The following is a 24,579-nucleotide window of genomic DNA, read 5'->3' as shown; positions in this document are numbered from 1 at the left end:
AAGGCAATAGCAAACCTCTAACTTTTATCGCACAGGCCCTGGAACGGGCCTGTCACGTGCTAAAAGGGAACATTATGGGGATGAGAGGTGGCAAAGAACGCTGTTTACTGCACAGCGAGAACGTTGCTGCCGCCACCACCAATCATTCCCATAACATTCTAGATGCGTCCCAGATATGTTCCCTTTTAGAATGCAACAGGCCTATTCCAGGGCCTGTGTAATAAAGTTCATCCTCTGAACAAATTTTGCCCCCCAAAATCCATGATAGGTTTGCCTTAGGGTCACCATAAGTCAAAAATCACTTGAAGGCACACAACAAAAGCAACATAGGACATCAAACCAGGAGATCAGTTTCAGGAATGATATAGATATAAGTTTATAATGTCAACCTCATGTATAAGTCGAGGGCAGTTTTTGGGACCAAAATTAAGGATGTTGATACCTGTGGTTATCAAGGGTCAAACACAGGGGCGTTTAACAAAGGATGTAAAGGACAAAGCAAAGGAAATTTATGCTAAAGTACCTACAAAATTCTGGCAGGCCTTACTGTTAGTGATCACCCTAAAGGCTGGAAGAATGAGGAGGGAACTATGGTAAATGGTCGCTGTATGATGTGCGAGGAGGCGACCAGGTGTTGGCAGAGCTACGAAAATGTGCACATGTCAAAAATGATGTAAAGGCAAAACAAAATTGCAACTATGTTAGCAGTGATTATACCTTTAATGTGATACCTTTGCCTGATTTTAACCCAGAAAAGCAGACAAACATATACAAATGCCTGGTTCCACCAGGTGCTTCTTTGAAGGGAAGGGCCAAAGAGCTGCCACTATTCATAAAGATCAGTAGGGATACTGTGACAGCAATAGTAAAGGTTGGTGGTTCTTTTTCTCGCCTTTCGCTATTCTACTCAGAGAAAGGGATGATTCCTTTTCTGATAAGAGTTGAAGTATAATGCTTACTTTGATCTGTGGTCAATTTTGGGGTCAATTTTTCGACTAACATTTCTAGACTTCTACATGCCTGTATACCGTATGTCAAAGTAGAAGCTGCTATATTTGATTATATCTTCTTTTATATAAAAAGGATACATAATTACTACATACAAATATAACTTCTTTTATCATCACCATTCAAACATTTATCAGGTAATTTTGCAATCTCAACAAGCATCCAAATTTTAGATGTCAATTGTACAAGAACGGAGGGTTGAAGTATTTCTCCATCTCCAAACTATTCTATTTTTAGTAGTAGTCAAATCCCACCAAGTTTCTTTTCTTCATACAGTTTGAGAGCAGAACTAAAATATGTTCTAAATTTTCATGCTTTGAGTCTAACATGGTTCGCCTAAAATTTTGCTTAGTGGCTTTCAATACCATTGACAGCCAGTATACTTCTGAGCCACTTGTTTGGATTACCTACTGGAAGTACCACATTATGGTGGCTGTACTCTTACCTTCTTGCCTATTTAAAATAAACTTGAAATAAATATGAGAACAACATGAAATACAATAACCATTTCTCACTTTATTGCTACTACCTGCAAAATTAGCTAATGATTTTCATGTAAAAATCACAGACGCATAGCATTATATTCTCAATTCTCATCTAATAGTAATAATAATAATATTTATTTCTCACCCACCTCTCCCCATGAATCTTAAAGCACAAATAATTGTGCTATCTAAAGATAGGCATAAACTCCTTCATATAACACTTGCAATGTTAGTCAGAGCTCTTTGCTAAAAGTCTAAATCAAACAATTAAATTAAAAACCAGAAAGGCTCACAGTGCCTGGCTAAATTCTGCCAGCTGACTTCCAATTCCAGACTACTAATGACTGACCCATATGAATATGAACTTCCTAAAATATTTTCTCTCTCAAGCACACCATATATTTATACAGGCCTTGTACACAAGCAGCAAGAGAACTACTTTTCACTCACAATGTACCTTAAACAACACTGCAAAATCATGGAGATTTTAAATAGTATATTTTAAACCATCTAGGCTATTTAGCACTCCAGAAAACTCTGTTGAAGTAACTCTAGATGATTTCTGTTTGGTACACCTGAGTAATTCCACCACATTAGTAAAGAAATCAGCTCCCTAAGAGGAAGTGGATCTCTACTGTCTAGACATTCAATTTAAATAACATTTCTTTCCAATTTCTACATAAATCTGAATTAGCTTTGCTTAGCACAGAAAGAACACATTTGTTTTACACACACCACTAACATTTCAAGCATGCATTGTAACTATTTTTCTTCATATCTAAAGTAACATAATTTCATGACTTATTTCATACAAAAACTGAAATATGTAATTTTTGCTATTCACAAATATGCATTTGAAGGCTTTCTGGTTAACAGACTGAGGAAGAAGCATCAATAAGGCTTATTCTCAATGCCAAAATTTGAGAGAAAATGTAATAGCTGTTAATGGTACTTGCAATGGAAAGGGCTGTTTGAAGATATGGATTTAATTAATTTTGATGCAACAAATAAAATGCTAGACAAACTTCCACTGGAATAAGCTACATCCAAATATATGATGCTTGTCTTAATTGAGGAGAGTAGTGTTTTCCTTCTCAGCTGAAGACAGCTTGAATGGTGTTCTGAAAATTGGGCATGGAGAAGAATATCCCCTCCCCACAGCTTCCAGGAGCATGAAGAAATTTTATCTAAACTTATTCAAATTGTTTGTTTGTATTTTAAAACCAAAAGTATTAAAGATGGCACAAGGCATTTACTTCTCATCCGTTTCATAAATTTCAAGCCTTGGAGTTACACCACTTCCTATTATAAAGCAATTTGTATTTTTGACCTTTAGATAATATCAGTTATCCCCAATAAAAGATGTACTAAGATGTACTATGAGATAATGACATATAAAATCAATAATAATTTTCTTAGTCCCAAACATTGGGAGTTACCAGTCCAGCAGTCACTCCAAAAAAAGGATGAAACGTTTTATTTGACAGCACACAGGTTCTTCAAAGACTATACCAGTACTACTTACACTATAAACCATTTGCTTCTCACCCTCTGAAAAACATTTCAGAAAACTGATCTGGAAAACTTTTAACATCCATGATCAAACACAGACCAAGAAACTTTCAAGACTGCATTAAGAAGTAGTTGCTGCTGCTTAATCCTTTTATTTACAGCCAGCCAGGTAAGGGTTAGTGGGATTTCAGGACTGTCACACTAAAAGACAGATGATCTACACACCCTCTTTTCTTATAATCCACGTAGCTTTCTATAAGTAATACTCAACACCCTTCTGGATTAGACAGAAACTTTCTTCCCAAACAGAGGGCATGTTAGTAAAGGGAGATGGCAGACAAAACAAGTACTGTAAATTTTAAAAAACAACACTTGTTTCTCAAAATATGGAATTCAAACATCTAACATAATCAGTGCAATAGAAATCTCATTATGACATTGTTTTCGGTTAAAAGCTAGAAGACAGATCCTTTGCAATACACATTTGCTATCTCCGAATAAACATGAATAATATTGGAATACTTTCATTATCATAGCTTGTAGTCAGCATATACCTCAAAGCCAGAAAAACAATAAGACTATATCCATGAAAGCTGTGGACACTACTTTTCAAAGAGATTTTCCTGTTAGCTGCCCAGAGAATTTACGATATGGTGTGGGACAGAAATATTTGAAATAAGTAAGAATCAAGAAGAAATTTCCTCAACTCTAATGAGTCATATCCATGACTACAAACTCTGGTAAGCTATCCTTATTATATTTTACTCCTTCAAATATAAAATTAATTATCTGGCAAAATAGAAGTTTCATTATTATTCTACATACACAAAACATACTTTCAAAAAGTGTTCCTTTGTTGAAAGATGCCATACAGAGCACTGAACTCACAACTTGTTTGATGGCAGACATTCTCAGTACATACAGAATGCACTTGAGGAATGAGGAAATCAAAGAAAGTAAGTCTCAAAATACACACAAAAGTTCAACACTATATGTATTGTACAATGCCGAGTGGAAATTTGTCTAGAGTAACTCAATTACAGGAAGTCAGGCATAAAAGCTCTGGTTTCCGGCTAGAGTACAGTTGTGGCACAAATGTCAGAATAGGTAGTGATTTCAGAAACACATTAAATCCTTCTATCATTTCCTCCATCTCAAACAGGCAATCATTCTTATTTACATAAGAGACTAATCCTGATTAATAATTTGATGTAATTTATCATTCGAAAACAAATGGTGTGCAACAATCATTAAAAGTCACAAGGACTGTTCTGTAGAAAAAAGGAGTCACTTTTACATGGCTTATTATGCAGTTTTATGGCTATATATCCCCTTATTTCATCCAAGTCCCTTCTCAAAATTCACCTCTTCAATTATCTCCCAGACTATAAATTAGACTATATTTTAGTCTACGCCAAAGTACACATAATTGAAGTAATCATACATCCTTCCCCTGTTGATCCATCATTATTGTTGATGATGATGAAGTTGTGTGCCTTCAAGTCATTTCTGACTTATGGCAACCCTAAGAGATCCTATTCTGAGGCTGAGAGCGTGTGACTTGTCCAAGGTCACCCAGGAGTTCCATAGCAGAGCTGGGATTTGAACTCTTGCCTCCAGAATCACTGTCCAATGCTCTAAACACTATGCCATGCTGGTTCTGTTGATCCATAGCACCACAATTGCCTTTCTATGTTGCTTAACTTTTACTTTTACCCTGTGAGCACTTTCAGATAGGAATTTGTTCTTTGTTTTTTGGCCAAGTATATAGATATCTCTGCATTAATTAAGAATGCAAAAATATAACCTATAAAAATAAACACAGCAAACAGACATCGGAAATTTGTCTAGAGTGACTCAATTACAGAGATTTCTGTGAAATATTATTGTTGTGTGCCTTTGTAAGTTTTTCCCATATCATGGTGACCCTATGCCAAACCTATCACAGAGTTTTCCCTGCAAGATTTGTACTGCGCGGGGTGGTGGTGTCTTTGTCTTCTTTTGAGGCAAAGAGAATGCAAATTGGCCACTGGGTTTCCATGACTCAAACTCTGGTATCCAGAGTCAAAGTCCTACAGAGGTTCATTGCTAAACATATGCCAGAATAGATAGACAGATCGATAGACACACACACACACACACACACACACATGGTTGGAATCATGTTTCTCTAAAGATTCAAAGTAAATACATATTTATCACAAACCACCACCGAGAACAACAACAAGCCTGGCTAGGATAATATACAGTGGAGTATCCGTGGAGTTGCCATCCACCGATTCAAGTATCCGCAGATGGCAAGCCCGCGTTGTCATCAATGGTAGTGCATGCACGCAGCCACCCTGCCATTAGGGACAATGGGACTTCAGGTGTCGCTGCCTTTCTTATCTCACTCGGCTCAAATGTTGCTGCAGGAGGAGAAAAGGCTGCAGGCAGAGGGGCTGGTGACTGCACGGATCCCCCGTGTATACCAAGGGCCAACTATACATCTGGCAACAACGTGAAGGCCATACAATGTCAAAATAAACAGGAAACAGCTTTTTAAAAACCCAAATAAGAAACTTTTCCAAAATAAGGTAATTTTTTCATAGTAAATCAAATGGCGAAGAATACTGATGGCTTGGAGCAACCTCTGGCCCCTCCGGTCCCAGTTGGTACCAGATCAGCCTGGGACCACAGTGACCTAAATCGTCCCAAATGGGCTGCCAGCAAGGAGCAGTTTTTGACCACTCCTTTTGCCAGCGGCTTCAGGCCAATCTGGGGAAATGTGACATCTGCACACCATGCCCCCAAAGTGGTTGGAAGCCACACCTTTTGGCCCATCAGCTTTGGGCCCAAGAGGTCTCAAAGCATTTTTTAATCTTTCTAAAACACTCAGAAACAATTTAAAATATGTGTGGAGAATTTGTTGCTCACTTGACCAGAGCTTAAGAAAGTTATGTTTATTGGAAATACAAGTCTATGTTTCTATGTTGTAGCACTGCACCTTCCATCACCCCAAACAGCAATGCCATGATAAGGAAACATGGGAGTTATAGTCCAGCAACATTGTGAGGGCCACACTTCCTCCACCTGATTTAGACTCAAGATAACAGAATCTCAGGAAAATGCTATTACAATTTAGAAAGTGGGCCAACTAGCCCATATGAATGCCAATATGATTATTGAGCCAAGTCAAGAATCTTGCTAGAGGAAAAAAAATCTTTCTTCAAAATACAGAGATAATAAAAAGGGGCACAAACTCTGTCAAAACAAATGTAAGTTGATAAGGCAACCAAAGAATTTTATAATTTTGCTAAAACATTAAGATCAAAATAAACTGGCTATGGATATTGTTTGGCCATTAAATAGGAAGTGAGGCAATCACAGAGAAACTAAATTAATCTTTTGCATCTGTTTTCACTGCAGAAAATACACATCAGATACTCAAGGCTGTTTTTACAGGGCCTGGACATCCCAATCTTCCCCAGACAACACTTTTTCCTGATTTCCTTTTTGTAAAAAGGCTGAATTGCCTGAAAGTGTCCAGGAGTTGTGAGTCACCTTTTAAATAGGTTACAGCCACTCCCTGCATTTTTAACATTTAAAAACCCTGTTTTTTCCAAAATTAAAAGTGGGTCCCAAGAACAGAGATTTGGACCTGTTGTAGAGCTTACAAATTAAAAATCACTAGGCACAAGATACAGATATCACAGCTGCAACTGTTCCCTGACATTAAAGTTTCATACCATAAATCTGAGAAAATAGCCAAAGGATTCAGTTTGGGTTTTGTTTTGTTTTGTTTTTAAAAGAGAACTGTGAAATTACAGGTCAGACAGCTTAATATTAGTTCCAGGTAAATTTGTAGGAAAAGCATTATTGGTTTGAAGGTCTTGAAGATCCATGAATAACATCCATCAATGGGAGTAGTTCCTCCCTAATGCAGATCACAACAATGATTATATCTATACTGTAGAAATAATGCAGTTTGACATGACTTTAAGCGCTATAGCTCCATCCTACTGAATCCTGGGATTTGTAATTTTACAAGATCTTCAGCTTTTTCTGCCAAAGAGTGCTGGTGCCTCACGAAACTAGAAACCCCAGGATTCTATAAGATAGGCTCATGGCAGTTAAAGTAGTATCAGTACATCCTAACTTTATCAAGGAATACATCACCTGTTGATGTCTTCTAATAATGCTCTTTATACAGTTGGACCTCCATATCTGCGGGCTTGCCATCTGTGGATCTGAGCATCCACAGATGGCAAGCCCCATTGTTCCCATGGTGGCACGTGTACACAGCTGCACTAGCAGGAGTGCACATGTATGGAACTGCACTAGCAGGAGCACACACGTCATGCCACCATTAGAGAGAACAGACTTGAGGTCCCACAGTTTTTGTATCTGCGAGGGTGTCCATCGAGGATCCCCGGTGGATATGGAGGTCTGACTGTACTTAGCTAGACTGGTTGTTGGACAGTACAGATTCAGTTTCCCACCTGGACAGCACTCAAAGCCTTACCAGTTTGGTAGAACCTTCAAGAACTTATGGTCACCTCCAAGCCACAAGGAGGCAGCCAAGGGGGTGGGGGCTGGGGAGGAAAAACAATATTAGAGATAAAATAAACAAGTATTTTAAAGAACAAGTCTTGCCAAGGAAGAATCAGCATGATTTCTACAGTAAAATATTTTTATACAAATCTACAGTGTAGCCATACTTGGAACTAGGAAACCTTCCATATGGAGGGGGGTGAGAAGCATTAATATGAATTTATTTTCTTTCTTTCCTTTCTTCCTTCCTTCCTTCCTTCCTTCCTTCCTTCCTTCCTTCCTTCTTTATTTCTTTCTTTCTTTCTTTCAGAAGGAAAGACATGCCAAAAGTTTATAAAAACATACAGTTTTGGGGCAAAATCTCCTCATACGGTATGAAACATTAGGGCCTGAACAGATACACCAAAATAAAGCTGCTTCGGGTCACTTTGAAAGTGTCCTGTTTAAATGACACATGCATCCTAAGAGGCCAAGCCATGCCAAAGCCACACTCCAGTCCTAAGAACTAGAGCGCAGCTTTGGCGCAGCTTCTGGCCTCTTAAGATGCATGTGTCATTTAAACTGCATACCTCCAAAGTGATCCGAAGCAGCTTTATTTTGGCGTGCCTGTTCAGGCCCATTAGAGTCATCCAATGAAATTGGAAGCTACCCAGACAAAATAAAATACAATTCTGCAACACTCAGAAATTCAAGGAATTCTCTGTTAGAGACTGGCCCATTACAGATGGGCACTAAAGTACGGAGTCAGTCCGTACTAGGCTTAGGAAGGTGCGGTGCTTCCACACCCTCCTAACCCTAGTACAGACTGAGTCCGTACAAAATGGCGGCGCCCCATCTACATGGGGGCCGCCATGAGGACGTCATGGCCGCGCTGCCTCTATACGGGGCGACGCGGACGTGACTTCCTCGCTCCACGCCAGGGCGCATAGTGCGCCCTGAGCACAGAGCAGGAAGGAGCTCCGAAACAGAGATCCTTCCTGCTTTGGTCCGCTGGGTGCAGCCTTCAGACGGCTGCGCCCAGCGGACCAAAGGAGAAAGAGGCCAAACGGCCCCTTTCTCATCCTTCCCGCCGCCTCGGGGTGTCCTTGGGGCTTGAAGCCCCAGGGACACCCCTTTTCAGGCTGCGGGGAAGGGGCCTTTTGCCGCTTCCCCGCAGCCTGAAAAGCGGCAGATCGGGGCCTCAGCAGCTGCCGTTCTGGCAGCTGAGGCCCCGATACACCGGGGAAAGGGGCGGTTGCAGCCCACCCCAAATGGGTGGTCTGTAACCCGCCACTGTAGAGGTGGCCATTAGATAATCTAGCTTTGAAGCATACTATACAAGTTCACAGAGGACCATGCAGTCTACTAGCCACAATGCTATCTCCAGGATGAGACACTGAACACCAGTTACTGAGGAGCTACAGCAAGTAATGGCTGTTACATTTAATATCTGCTAATGGATTTGCTAGAGGGTCTCAATTGGGGCCCAGTCTGTTAAGCAACTTAACATAAGTTAATGAACCTTAAAAAGTGTTTGTTTTTTTTAATGTGCCCAGTTCCTACTCACATGTTTATCAATGAAAAAAGGATTGATAAGTATTTACATCACTGGTACTTTATCCAAGAGTGTCATCAGGGGGGTGCAGGCCACACTTAGGGTTGCCATATCCCGCCAGGGGGCGGGACTTTCCCGGTTTGGGGCGGGTCCGCATGGTCCCGCCCCGGTTTGGCCCCGCCTCCGGGACACCCCCCCCCACGCAACGGACGCCAGGCAGGGAAAGGAGCCTCGCCTCCGTTCCCTGCTTGGCCTCCTCCGCCGGCGAGGGAAGCGGCCTGACAGCAGGAAAGGGTCTCGCCTCAGCAAGGCCCTTTTCCGCTGCTTTGTCGCCTCCTCCGCCGGTGAGGGAGGCGGCCTGGCTCTGCTCCGTCCTTCCCGGCTTCTATGGAGGCCCAAGCCTCCACAGAGGCCAGGAAAGGGAGTGGGGGCCGCCTGCGATCGCCATGATCGCGGGCGCCCTGCTCCCTCCTTCCCGGCCTCTATGGAGGCCCAAGCCTCCACAGAGGCCGGGAAAGGGAGTGGGGGCCGCCCGCGATCGCCGCGATCGCGGGCGCCCTGCTCCCTCCTTCCCAGGCTTCCCTGCTGCCTGGGAGACATCGTCTCCCAAGCCCCAGGGAGGCCTTGGAAGACTCCGTGGTCGGAGGTCCAGCCACAGGGTCCTCCAAGGCCTCTGCGAGGCCAAGGAGGCCGCTTGTCATCGCGGCGATCGCCGCAATGACAGGCGGCCCCCACGCTCCTTCCCGGCCTGGGAGCAGGCCGAGACTTCCTCCCAAGCCGGGAAGGAGAAGGAGGACAATGTTTAAAAATGTAGGACCTTTTTTTTTTGATTTCCTGGCTAGGAAATTAAAAAAAAAAAGTCCTACATTTTTAAACATTGTCCTACATTTGTCCCGGTTTGGAGGTCCTCAGCTATGGCAACCCTAGCCACACTAGGTGATACCCTAAATGGGGGGAGGTGACACCACTGCTCCTAAACATCTCTCTTTTGGTAGAAATGGCCTATGACATTCACCTGCATCCTTTTAAATGAAGTGACTGGGGTGAGACTCAGTGGGAACAGAAAGGAGAGCTCTCGGATTTTTTTTTTAAAATAGGTATTTTTCCTTTAAAAAATTAAAAATGGCTGTGTGCATGATACTGTAATTTAAAGGTATAGTTTTAATTTTGCAAGTTGTTTATGTCACAACTATTGTCATTACATTCCCCAGTATATGGGAATTATGATTAATGAGTAACATTAGTACAAAAAACATTACTATGGATTCTGTATGGTATGCTATGGGAGGTGGTCTATGGGATGTGACACCAATGCTAGTGACACCACTGACTTTATTTCTCTAACCTTATGTTCATAATTTTGTAAATATACCCGAGTGAATTTCAGCCTAGAATAAGATGCATGTAGGAATATATAAAAACATAAAATAAACAAAATAAATAAATATAGCATGCAATAGCCATCTTTCTAGTAACTGGAGTCCTGGGGTGAGAAAGAGAAGGGCATTTAATTGTCATTTTCCTGCCACTCTTATTTATCCCACAATAAAATTACAGTTGGATGAACAATGTCAGCTCCACTTCTAAAATCTTATAAGTTTCTGTATATGTCATGGCCCAAATATTCACCTTATCAAAATACACTAATTTAACCTTAAAGCTAGAATTCTTACTATGTTTCCACAATATGAAACATTTCAGGTTACTGAAGATTTTAAAGATGTTTTGATTTGGTGGGAGACAATCAAAAGCAAGGGGGTTCTGAAATGTTACATATTTACCAAAAGTTTCTCTGCAATCCCCAACTTGTAGAACTATACACCAAAGCAACAGAGATCCTCTTATGGTCCAGTGATTTGCCACATCCATAAATCAAATCATCTTGTGGCAATATTGGTGACCGATTGTGGGCATACATGCTTGTACATATCAGCAGAACTGTGATAAACTGGAGCCCATCCATATTACACAATTACATACTACTCATTCCACTTTAATTGGCATGATTATGTCCTATGGAATCCTGAGACTGGCAGTTTAGGGAGAGAAATAAGAATTCTCTGCCAGAGAGCTCTAGTGTCTCGCCAAACTACAAATCCCAGGGTACCAAAGAATATAGCCACGGCAATTAAAGTGGAATAATATTGCTATAATTCTGTAGTGTGAATGGGTCCAAGATTCATTTCCTGTGTGTGTGTGTGTGCGCGCGCGCGTGTGTAGTTAATCCTTTTTTCAGTATCTTCTATTATTTCTTCCAAAAAGCTCTTTTCCCCACACCATTTAATCCAGTCTTCTATCAGCACTTTTAGCATACTTTTCTTCAAAGATCAGTAATATGTAGCTTTTGAGGGTAATGAAGTCACATATATTCCCTATGAAATTTGAATTATAATACAAGCTTAATGCCATAGGCTGCGTCATCCTTATTCAGAATTTTGAAATCCAAATTATTCCAAAATCCAAAATTGTCCACATGGGTGGCTGAGATAGTGATACTTGCTTTCTGATGGTTCAGTCTGCACAAAATTATTTAAAATATTGTGTATAAAATTTATGTTCATAAGTGTATATGAAACATAAATAAATTTCAAGTTTAGAATTGGATCCCACCTCTGATATCTCATTTTGTATATGCAAATATTCCAAAATCCAAAAAATTCTGAAATCCAAAATACTTCTGGTTTCAAGCATTTCGGGTAAGGGTGACTTAACCTGTACATAACTTCCTTAACCAAACTGGTTTGTCAACTCTAAGAATGGTCAAGAACGTCATGACAAGTTATCAGCAGCACTCAAGAGTATGCACAATCTAGAGAACCAATAATGCCACCCTGAGAATCAATAGTGTATATTACTATTTTAGTAGGCTACAAGAAATAAAAACATTTGGAATGGGAAGGGAAACTATGAAAGAACTAGAAAAGCTGCTGAAGAGTAAAGATGTACAACTGAGCCAAGTTAGAATCGCCTAAGCCACAGTATTTTCCATCATCATATATGGATATGAAAGCTGGACAGTAAAGGAAGCAGACAGAAGGAAAATCAACTCATTTGAAATGTACTGCTGGAGAAGAGTGCTTAGATACCATGGATAGCCAAAAGGACAAACAATGAGTCTGCCAGAGATTCCCTTAGAAGCCAAAGTGATTAAATTGAGGCTGACATACTTTGGCCATATTACTTTGGCCATATAATGAGAAACCATGTATCATTGGAAAAGACAATAATACTAGGAAAGGTAGATGGTAGAAGAAGGAGGGGAAGACTGCATGCTAGATGGATGGACTCGAGGAGGCACAAGCACGGGTTTGCAGGAAGTAAGAAAAAAAGTGGAAGAGAAGGGTTCTTGGAGGTGTCTCATCCACAGGTTGCCATGTGTCAAGGTCAACTTGAGGATACATAACAAAAGGCTACAAGAGGCCACTTTACACATTGGAAATTATGTATACACATTTAGACTATGGTTAGTTATATTTCTTCAACAAATACAGTTTTTTTTACTTTGAACGCCAATTAAGAATAAGCTCTCTTAACATTAATTTAGCCGTGAATAAATCACTTCTTCAGCATTATTTAAAAACAAAAGGTAATAGCACCCAACAGCACCCAACCAGTTGAAACCCCAACACAACAAGTGAAGGGCCTGAAAAAGGCAGCAACCTGCCAGCAGGATAACACAACCTTGCCTTTTTTGAGCATATACAAAGTGTCAACACAAACAGAAAAGCTCAACTGTACTTGGATTGGCAACCAAGGGGCTGGTACACATGGGCTACAAAGGCCATCCCCCTGCCCCCGGCCTGGCATTGTCCACCCCAGGCCAAGAAGAGGTAGACTGGATGCCATTTTGGCAGATCTGGCCCAACCCTGGCCCAATTGGTTCTTAGACAGGTTTAAACTAACCAGTTGTTTGCAGTGGAGTTTCCCAGTCAGCTGTGTCCCACCTTACGTGCAGCCACTCTCCACGCAAGACCCAGTTGCGGCTTGTGATGTCAGAAGGGGAGACCTTGCCATGTGGGTGAGGCTAGGTGTCCCATCTCCACCCTTACAGGCCACAACAGATGTCTTTACGAAAAGCAGCAGAAGTGGTGACATGCAAGGTGTTGGTGGCAGCAGAGTCACAGTACAACATCTGAACACTTGCCACAGCTGTGCTGGCCCAGGTAAGTGCCGGGAACTGGAACGAGCTGAATCCATGGGCAGAATATGACGGGGCTGGCCCACTGTATCCTTCCTGTGTACTTGCACCTTAAGAAAGCCCATTGAAAATTACTATAATGGCAGCAGGACAAGAACATCTCATAAAAGGTAATGGCCCTTCCCGGTTTCCCTCTAGCCTCCTCTTTTTTGAAAAACACGTCTCCTACCAGCAAACAACAGTTAAACAAGAAGAACTTACTGTAATTCACAAAATGTCCAGTAAATGTATGACACACAACTGCTTCTTCAACTTTCACACATTCTAATGTAAAAGACTTTTCACTTGGAACCATCTTGTTCTGTGGGCAGACCATTCTAATACGAACACCACAACTGCAACAGGTTGGATTTCCAATAAATCTAAACTAATAGCATGTTTTTCTAATTTTCTAATTTCATCCTTCGGCCTATGAGGGAGAGAATAGGCTGGCCCAGCTCCACCAGGGCTAGCCTGAAGAAGAAGAGCCCTCCCTCCAGTCCATCTGCCTTGGTCCAGGCCTCAGAGGGAGAGAAGAATGCTGGACCTGATCCCCTTCCCCCCCCCCACCATTCCCTTCTCCTTTTGTGTCGTGTCTTTTAGATTGTAAGCCTGAGGGCAGGGAACCGTCTATTATCCCCTCTGTTGTAAGCCACCCCGATTCCCAGTGATTGGGCGGCATATAAATAAATCCTATTATTATTATTATTATTATTATTATTATTATTATTATTAATTGAGCAGGGCCCAATATGATTGGGGACTGCCCCACAGTTAACATGGAGGCCATGATGTCTTGAATCTCTCCCAATAGGGTGACTTCTTTATTGACACTAACATCACCCAGAGATACCAGTTTGTACCACTGACACCATGCTCCAGAATACCAGCTTGCTCTGGTATGGAAACCGTTCAGTACAGTGGACCCTGGTTATACACTGGGGTTTGGTTCCAAGATCCCCCGTGTACAACAAAATCTGTGTATGCTCAAGTCCCATTAAACATAATGACATAGCAAAATGGTGTCCCTTATAAAAAATGTTTCCAAGGTTTGATATTTGAAATTTATACTTTTTTTGGAACATTTTCCAACCGTGGATTCTTGAATCAGTATATAAAAAATCAGTGTATAAGAAGGGCAGACTGTATCAGGAAATGCAATACGCCAAGAAAATCCCCATTCTATCCTGACTACTAGTCCTCGAGAACAAACACTCAGTACTGGAACATTGTTTCCTCCCATCTTCAGATGTATAAGGTTTATCATTCAAATACTGTAAAATGGTTGAAGTCAATCACACTAAAGTTTACAAGAAGAAATGGGGGTGACAAATAGGAGCAAATGTCATGATTTCTCAATAAAGTCATGCTGATCTTCATGAAATAATCACTTCTTGCCCCATTTTAAAGCATGACTTTCAGGAAATGTTTGTATAGCATAACACAATTTGTTGCCCCAGAAAGATAATTTTACACGGGTGTGTCGATCAAACAAAGCACTAGTACACACATAGTGCTAAATAATACAAGAATGAATCTCTAGCTTCCTTATAGCCAGACCAGTGGATGAAGCAAGTGTGGACATCTAAGATTTGAAGCAGGATAACAGTGCTGATCTGGCATGTTTTATAGATACAGCAGTTTGTTGGACAAAGGAATTGGTGTAAAGTTCATATTACTACTACTATGACTACTTACAGGTACTGTAGTAAAATACTTATCACTACTTATTATCTTTGGAGTTTTGGTCCAGCAGTAGCATGACTTGGTAGTGAACTATTATACAAGAAATTTGTTTTTTAATAACATTTTTGTTTATCCCACACACACACACACACACACAAATGTCAGTAAACAGAGATATTTCAGATAAAGGTGCAGTAGTCACAGCTTCTTACTTCACCCACAATCTTTCCTTATCACTCATAAAAAGATCTATCCCTATGCAGCCACTGACTTCACATAGAGACTGAACATGCACTGACTTCACATAGAGACTGAACATGTCAAGGATTACTGTTAAAAGTAACAATAACTACTAAACTTGTTGTCAATGTCATTGTGTGCCTTTACATTAATTCCAACTTATGGCGACCCTATCATAAGCTTTTTCTTGGCAAGGTTCAGAGGGGCAGTTTCTTTTCCTTCCTCTGAGGCTGAGAGAATGTGACTTGCCCAAGGTCACCCAGTGGGCTTCCATGGCTAAGCAGGGATTCAGACTCTGGTCTCAAGAGTCATACTCTGGTGCTCAAACCACTACACCATGCTGGCTCTACAAATAGTAAAATAAAGACAAACACAAGAAAACACCACACCACTAATGAAACCGCTGGGAGAGATCATCCGGAGACACGGGGCACTGTGTTATCAGTACGCTGATGACACCCAAATATGCTTCTCTGTGTCCTCGACTGATGCAGTGACTAAGGATGGCGTCTCTCCTCTGAATGCCTGCCTGGAGTCGGTAATGGGCTGGATGAGGGAAAACAAACTCAGCCTGAGAACACAGAAGTACTGGTGATAGGTTCCCCAGGCCCGGGGAAGGAAGTTTATCCACCTGTCCTGAACGGGGTCACACTTCCCCTGAAGGACGAAGTTCGCAGTTTAGGAGTACTTCTGGACTCGTCTCTGCAGTTGACATCTCAAGTAGATGCGATGGTCAGAAGTGCTTGCTATCAACTTTGGTTGATATGCCAACTGCGGCCCTTTCTGGGCCAAAGGGACCTTGAAACTGTGGTACATGCTCTGGTAACCTCTCGATTAGATTTCTGTAATGCGCTCTACATGGGGCTACCCTTGTACCAAGTCCGGAAGCTTCAATTAGTACAAAATATGGCAGCCAGATTGGTCACTGGTGCGTCCAGGTTTGACCATATAACACCTATCGTGAAAGATCTTCACTGGCTGCCCATTCGCTTCCGAGCACAATACAAGGTGTTGGTCACTACCTATAAAGCCCTACATGGCTTGGGCCCGAGTTATACTTGAGGGACCGCATCTCCCCATATGATCTTCCCCGCACACTCAGAACATCTGGGAAGAACTTACTGGTAATTCCACCTTCCAAATATGTTGCCACATCCGATGGCCTTTTCAGTGGTGGCCCCACGCATGTGGAATGATCTACCTGAGGAGCTCCGTCGGACAATCCCCCTAGAAACATTCAAAAAGAGGCTTAAAACTCTTCTTTTTTGTCAAGCCTTCCCCCCTGAAGAATGAAGTTATCTACCCTGTTGCCATCAATTCCCTGCTTACCCTTGAAGGCGAATGATTGTGCTTAGAGTTCTGTAATTGTATGGTTTTAATTGTCTGTACACCGCTTTGATCTGTGGAAAAGTGGTATATAAATAAAATTTATTATTATTATTATTATTATTATTATTATTAATGAAACTAGTTCACCTGAGGTTCTTTTAGTAAACTGACGGTACACAATTTTGCTTTGTCAACCAATGAACTCAATGGAACTTCTACATAACTCTGCATAAGACTGTGACCCAAACATCTCAAAGATTTTTTGTTAGATGTCAAACATTTTCTAAAGAGTCTCAAAATAGCTTATTTTTAAGTCCATCAATTAAAACCTTAATTAACTTTCTGGCTTGGTAGGACTAATCATTTGGCCACACCTGTTGTACGTGGAAACTAGCCTTTCTGACATCTGTTTATCTTCATATTGTGTTTAAATATGGCATGAGTCATATAACATGGACTATTCAGGATCAATCAAATCTGTGTCAACAGTCAATTCCAGAAACACAAACTCACCTCACAACTCCAGAGACTGAAAGAAGCACAAACATCCTGGACAGCAATGCCAACATTTGTCAGACTCGGCCATTCCCCATCATTTTTCACAAAGTAGTTCATTCATTTTGAAAGATAAAATATTCTTCCCATTTCTATTCTGATTTGAGCAATCTGGAGTATCACGTTCCAATTTGTGCTCCTGCTTGCCATGGTTTATAATTCCTATCTAGCCATAGATATATACTAGATTTATACTAGAAGCCTCAGCTGAAACCTTACTACTCTCTAGTGCCACAAACTGTGTGCCCAAAAGGTGCTTGCAATGTGTAACAGTACCTTATATGGATTTTGTATAATCAGTGGAAGAAATCCACTCACTACCTTGTTACTCGCAACCTCAGTTCTTCTATATTATCTCTGTTTGGAATACAAGTAACACCACAGTCCTATGCAAGCGTTCTCTTCACATACAGGAGCAGGAGGTTCACTAGCCTTGCCCCTCAATCAAAGTGGCCAGATGCCATTGGTGCACCAAGGCCAACATTCTGAAACAGGGAGAAGATAAAGGAGGCTCTCCATGTGAGCTGAGACAATGGAAAAAGAAGATGAATACATGGATAGCAGAGGCTCTACATTTCAGCATGTTGACCTCTCTATAATGAGGACAACTGGAAATTCTGACAATTGAGCATTGTTCAGCAGAGTTATACTTTGTATTTTATAACTGCGAGGGGCTTAGATACAAAAATTATTTTTGAGTGTATGCATTCCTAAATACAGACACTTCTGCCTTCACAAATCTACAATCCTGTTCACAATCCAGAAAATCACTTTCTGCTGTTGAGCATCCGGCACATATCCGGCCTAATTCAAACAACAGCTGGTGATAGCATATTATCAAGAGCTGTAAACCTTGAGATTGCCATGAATTGAGAAATAGCCCATTCACTGTAAAACCATTATGTCAACAAAGGAGGAAATTTTAAAGGAACTGAATTTGTATATGTAAATCATCTCATTTGAGATGTGGTGCTAGAGAAGACTGCTAAGGATACCATGCATAGACAAAAAGACAAACAAATGGTTCCTAGAATAGATAAGCCTGAGCTATATTTGGAAGCCATCGCACTGGATAGATGGGCTGTACGGCGCGCCCTCGTGACGTGCGAGGGGCGGCACTTCCAAACGCGACTCACCCCTCGCACGTGATGAGAGTGTCAAAATGGTGGCGCCCTGTACATACGGGTGCCGCCATTTTGACGTGATGGACATGTAGCGTCTGCACATCCCAGCACCTTTGTGATGCCGCAAGTGCGGCATTGGGGTCTTGCGGCATCAAAACGGCGGCGCAGAAAGAACCCGCTTTTTGCGGGTTCTTTTTGCTGTGCAAGGGAGCCGTGTGGTTTGTCCGCTGCAGCTCCCTCGTGCAGCAAACCAGGGCAGCAGCATACCACCCTTTTTGGGCTGTCTGTATCCCGCCCATGATGACTAAATTGAGGCTGTCAAACTTTGGCCACATCATGAGAAAAGACAACAATGGTAGGAAAGGTAGAGGGCAGTAGAAAGAGAGGAAGACTGGATGGTTAGACTCAATCAGAGAAGCCATAGGCCTGAGCAGAGCGGTAGAGGATTTGAGATCTTGAAGGTGTCTCACTCACAGGTTGCTGTAACTCGAGGTTGGATCGAGGGCAGTTAACAACAAGTATTGAACAAGTAATGTTCTTTAAACATTAGTGACGTTACACTTGGCCCTCCACATTTGCGGCTTTGAGTTCTGGATTTGATATTTATTTATTTATTTATTTATTTATTTCCAAAATTTATATCCTGCCTTTCTCCCACAGTGGGACTCAAGGCGGGTCACAACATATAAAAAATACAAGGTTAAAACATTACGTACAAAAATTAAAAAACACTACTAACAACTAAAACATAGATTATTTGTAACATAGATTATTTGTGGATTTGATTAATATGTTCTCTCTAGGAATCTCTAGTGCAATTCTGCTGGAAGTTGACCATAGAGTTGTGCTGAACAACCTAGAAATTCCTTAAGAAAATGCTTCTCTAGAAGCATTTGTAGGTCCTCTAGCATGGGTCTATGATCAGCCTCTGGCAGACGTTTATCACAGAGTTGCACTGGAGGACATGGTGATTCCTGGAGAGGTGTTCTCTCAGGGAAAAAGAATAGCATTTTTTTATTTGTGGTTTTTCCACATTATTTGTGGGTCCTTCAACCCTGACCCCAGTGAATGTGGAAGGACCTCTGTACAGTGGATAGTTCCAAAATATCAGCCACACATCTTAACTGAAGGTATCTTCTTCTAATTAATATAACACCAAAAGCAGGTCCATCTCAGGCAGAAGACTCACAATGCAGAGTGAATCGTACAACTGAACACACTGTAGACCTACTAAGCAAACTAATCTTAACTTCCCCTCATAATCTTTAACTCAGCTAAACTTTCAACCTTCCAAATGTTTTGGGCAGTTCCCATACTCTCTTACATTGGCCATGCTGGATTGGGTAGGACTTCTAGGAACTGAAGACGAAAAATCTGGACAGCCAAAGGTCCACTACCCCTATGCCAAGCCCACCCCACCCCCCACCCAAAAAAAAAAGTGGGCAGGGGTGTCCACAAACAAAAAAAGACCTTAAGCTGGGGTTGGAGAACATGTGGTCTTCCATATTTGGCTAGACTGCAAATCCTAGCCAGCATAACCAATGGTCATGAAGGCTTGGAGTTGCACTCCAGCATCAACTAACGTTTCATGGTTCCCATTCATGCTCTAAGAAATAACTCCCAGCTAACATGATTTTCAGTATTTGACTTTATTTGCTTTTTCCCCACAATAGTGAAGGCAGGAAAGTCTTCAGTATTATTTGTTATTGACATCAGTTATATTGAATGTAGTATTAAAAATATTGGAAAATGACAAGCGTTAGCAAGGTCCATATTGTCCAACAGCAACAAGGTTCACAGGGCTGCAACTTAACCTCTCCCTGCAAAGACCATAATTTGTCTCAGGGCATGGACCTTAGCCATAAATGGTGGGCTTCAATTTGAATTAGTATAAAGTCAAGACAGCCAACACGGTATAGTGGTGGGAGTGTTGGACTAAGACCCAGGAGACCAGGGTTTGAATGCACGCTCAGGTATGGAGTTGTCTTGGTCATCTTGGTCAAGCTACAATCTCTCAGCCCAAGGAAGGCAAGGGAGAGCTTGCCAAGAAAACCCCAGGACAGGGTGGCCTTAGGGTCAACACAAGTCAGAGATAACTTGAATGCACACAACAAGTAAAGTCAAAAGATTTGAACATATACACTATGGCCCGTTACAGACGGGCTCTTCCGGTGCCCCCATCACGTGCTAGAGGTTGGCCGAGGACCTAGCATCCACACCAGCCTCACCCCTAGCACGTGACGAGAGCGTAAAGATGGCGGCGCCCTATACACACGGGCGCCGTCATCTTTACATGCTGGATGCATAGCATCCACGCATCGCGCACCGGATGTGACGCCGTGAATGCGCGAGTAGGGCCTTGCGGCGTCTCATCCAGGGTGGAAGAAGAAGCGCCATTTCGGCGCTTCTTCTTTGCTGCGTCCGGGAACTGCACGGTTTGGATGCTGCAGTTCCCGGACGCAGCAACCAGCAGCGGCACGAGACTGCCCCTTCTGAGCGGTCTGTAACGCACCCAAGTTTTATTTTTCACCTTTTAAACATATACTGATATCACTTCCTCAGTCTCAGAGGAAGGTAAAGGCAAACCTCTTCTGAACAATTTCTGTCCAGAAAACCCTGCGACCTTAAGGTCACCATAAGTCAGGAATGACTTGAAGGCACACAACAGCAACAAATGAGCACCACTGTAGACCTGGCAACTGTGTCCTAATGAACTCGCAGTACTAACTAAAGCAGATCCATTGCATAAAAGGATCTCCATAAACGTATTGAACTGTTGATTCAATATGTGCCTTCTCTAGTTGAGACGATCAACAGGATTCAGGCCCCAAGTCAATAGTCAAAGGCACCTTCCCTCATGACACATTCTTACATGGAAGAATTAACACCCAAATGAGATTGCACTCTATACATCTGATGAAGTAGCCTGCAGTCTATGAAAATGTAAAACAAATAAAACTCCTTAGTCTATAATATGCCACTGTGTATTATTTTTGCTGCAATAAAATAGCAGGCTTCTCTCAAAATATTTAAACAGAAAAAGCACTGCTATATAAGAATTATTGGGCAGGCTGTGTGTATATTATGGAGGGGAAGACCTTTTCTGGACATTCAACATTAGGAATAATATTATGGAAAGGGGCTATCCCGATTAAGTTAATATTTTGTATTTAACAAGGGCTGGAATTCACAATCACAGTTATCAATGCATAACCTAGAATTATGCATTCATAACTGAGTCACGTTCAAGATCCCTATGTATTCAATAGGGTAGTGATTGAAAAATCCCACACTCCTCGTTTACTGGGCAGCAGCTGCTGCAAGCCAGAGGAGTCTGTTCTCCTGTCGATTAGAACGCAGAACACCAAAGTCTCCACATTCCTCCCTCTGACTATCTGGAGTGTAACATTTCAGAAGCAGTTTCTGTGTTACATTTTTATTTATTTATTTATTTATTTATTTATTTGCATCAGATTGCTCGTGGCAGGGAGTAAAAGTGTCTGTATGATGCGTCCTGACCCCAGTCGTTTGCAGTGGCTGCTGCTTGGTAAACCAGGATTTGGAGATTCAGGACAGGAGGTGCTACTGTATATACTCATGTATAAGTCTAGAAATTTTAGTCAAAAAACTGACCACAAAACACTGGGTCGACTTATTCATGGGTCAATGTAAGTACTGTATTTTAACTCTTGTTAGAAAAGGAGCCATCCTCTGGTGAAAGGTGAGAGCTTAATCCCTCTTCAGAGCACCTAAAAGAAGTACCAACCTCCTTTACTCTCCCCTCCATCCAGCCTTTAGGATGAGCAAAAACAGTTATGCTCGCTGGAATTTTGTAAGTTGTTTGACATCATTTTCCTTTGATTCATCCTTTGTTACATATCACTAAGTTTGACCCTCAACTTATCCACAGGTCATATCAAAATCCATAATTTTTCTCCAAAAAGCTGCCCTTGAATTATACATGAGGTCGAGTATATATGGTACTTATATATAGCAGAGCTAGAATCTTAGCCAAGGTCCAATATTTGTCATCTCACGTTAAGGAAAAGATACCTACTTGGGCTTCAGATAGGAGCTCAGATTGGAAATATTAAATCAGATGATAGGCTCCAAATACCTTCATAGCATGGTGTAGCGGTTTGAGCCTTAGTCTACTCTGGAGGCTAGGGTTCAAATCCCCGCTTGGTCATAGAATCCTCTGGGTGACCTTGGTCAAGTCACAGTCTCTCAGCCTCAGAGGATGGCAATGGCAAACCCCCCTCTGGAGAAACTTGCCAAGAAAACCCTGTGATAGGTTCACCTTAGGGTCACCATAACTTGGAAATGACATGAAGGCACACAACAATTACCTTCGTCCCTCCACATTTGCTAGGGTTAGAGGCACAAGACCCCCATGAATGTGGAAAAACCTCAAATAACAAAAACACTGTGCTTTTACCTGAGAGAACACCTTTCTAGGAATCTCTAGGTCCTCCAGTGCAACTCTGTGGTCAAAATCTACCAGACACTGACCATAGACGTGTGCTGAAGGAGCTACAAATGCCTAGTGGAGGGTTCTCTCTAGGAATCACTAGGTGCTTCAGTGCGACTTTTGGTTAAAGTTGATCATAGAGTTGCACTGGAAGGCCTAGATATTCCTAGAGAGAACATATTAATAAAATCCGTGAATAATCAAATCAGCAAATGTGGAGGGATGAGTGCATAGTCCAACTATAAGCAGGCTCTGAACTTATACTAGTCCGCATACGACTTTCTAGTTCAACTGCAGCTATGAACCATGTCATGGCATAATGGTTTGAGTGTTTGGACTGTGACTCTGAAGACGAGGGCTCCATTTCCTGCTCAAACATGGAAATCCACCGGGCATCCTTGGGCGAGTCACGCTCTCTCAGCCTCAGGGGAAGGCAATGGGAAAATCCCTCTGAAGAAACTCATTAGGCCATGAAACCCACTAGGTGTCCTTGGGCAAGTCACACTCTCTCAGCCTCAGGGGAATGCAATGGACCTTGTTTGGAGGTTCTAGCAGGGGAGTGCAGCTATTGTATACCCTTGACCGAACAATGGAACACTCCTTCTATCTGGGATGGTGTCCTCTTCCACTGAACGCACAGCTTTGGGAGGGACACACGCATGGAGCAGTGAGGGAGGAAGAGGACACCTGCCTAGCCAGCCAGCTTAGCTGAATCAACCCTGGCAATCAGCTGGGTGACAGATGTCACAGCCAGATCGCCCTCACATCCAGAAGGCAATGGCACACTCCCTCTGAAGAACGGAATCATAGGGTTGGAAGAGACCACAAGGTCCATCCAGTCCAACATCCTGCTGTGCAGGAACTCTCAATCTATGAGTCTATGCTTTCACCATCCCCTCCCCACTTTCCTTATACTGTGTCATTGAATGCCACCAGTTTATCTGTTGGTATATTAAAGAAACTCACTTGGCCATGTAAACCCACTGAGTGTCCTTGGGCAAGTCACACTCTCTCAGCCCCAAGGGAAGGCAATGACAAAAAATTGTGCCAAGAAAACCCCATGATGGGGGTCATCATGAGTCAGAAAGGCACAACGACAACAACAGACCCTTGCAGTGGCCCTCCACGTGTTTCCTGGTGGACAGTCCCTCCTCAGGCAACCTTGTGTTTTCTTCACCACAGAGAATGGCTGCTCAGGTGAGGCTGCACTTACCTGTCCAGTGATGCCTGTGATGAGGGCCACCTTCCTGGTGCTCATGTCTGCACAGTCCTCTGCTGCAGACTCACAGATGGGGCCGTTGCCTTGCTGCCAGTGCTGCTGCTGCTGCTCAGGAGGAGGAGGAGGAGGAGGAAGAGGAGATGCCATGGACCTGGGAGGGAGGCAGCAGTGGGCGTCACCAGGGCTTGCTGTGGGCTCTATGTGTGTCTGTATCTGAGAGAGGGGTGTGGGAGGAGGAAACACAGCTCCACCAGGAAACTACTCTAGGGCAAGGGGAAGCCCTTTGGGCAAAGTCCTTTCTGTGGCACTTTGGGAGCCAGAGCTGTGGCAGTGATGCTAAAGGCAGGAGGGAAGAGGAGAGGAGACATAACACTACCCATATACATATACATATATATATATATATATATATATATAATGAATATATATATATATATATATATGGGGGGTGCTTTGTCTGGCTTGAGAAAAGGGAGCTGTAAACGTGTGGCGCTGCTACAGACACGCGTCTGCATGCATTCCCACGTTCTCTTGCACAATGCGCGCTTTCCTTGTTTGCAAAGGGGGGAAATGCAGCAGCAGCAGCAGCAGCAGCAGCCCTTTAAAAAAAGGGCAGAGCGCGCGCGCGCCACCTGGACAGTGCGCGCGCCACCTGCACCACTCTTTTCCTTTGCAAACGAAGCGCGCGCGCGCACTCTTTCTCCCT

The 24,579-nt window shown here is 42.4% G+C and overlaps 1 protein-coding gene across 1 annotated transcript in view; it reads right to left on the bottom strand.

The window, feature by feature from the left end:
- Positions 1-24,257, bottom strand: part of GMDS (GDP-mannose 4,6-dehydratase) — a 360,128-nt gene extending 335,871 nt beyond the window's left edge. Inside the window, exon 1 of the mRNA XM_089518792.1 lies at positions 23,868-24,257. Coding sequence (XP_089374918.1) covers positions 23,868-24,020 — 153 coding nt within the window. The 5' untranslated portion in view covers positions 24,021-24,257. The remainder of the gene's footprint in view (positions 1-23,867) is intronic.
- Positions 24,258-24,579: the final 322 nt, after the last annotated feature.

Source organism: Sceloporus occidentalis, unplaced genomic scaffold (assembly GCF_023333645.1).
Source record: "Sceloporus occidentalis isolate IW3139 unplaced genomic scaffold, rSceOcc1.0.p SCAF_3, whole genome shotgun sequence".
NCBI classification, from domain to species: Eukaryota; Metazoa; Chordata; class Lepidosauria; order Squamata; family Phrynosomatidae; genus Sceloporus; species Sceloporus occidentalis.
This window is presented reverse-complemented; position numbering and strand designations above follow the sequence as displayed.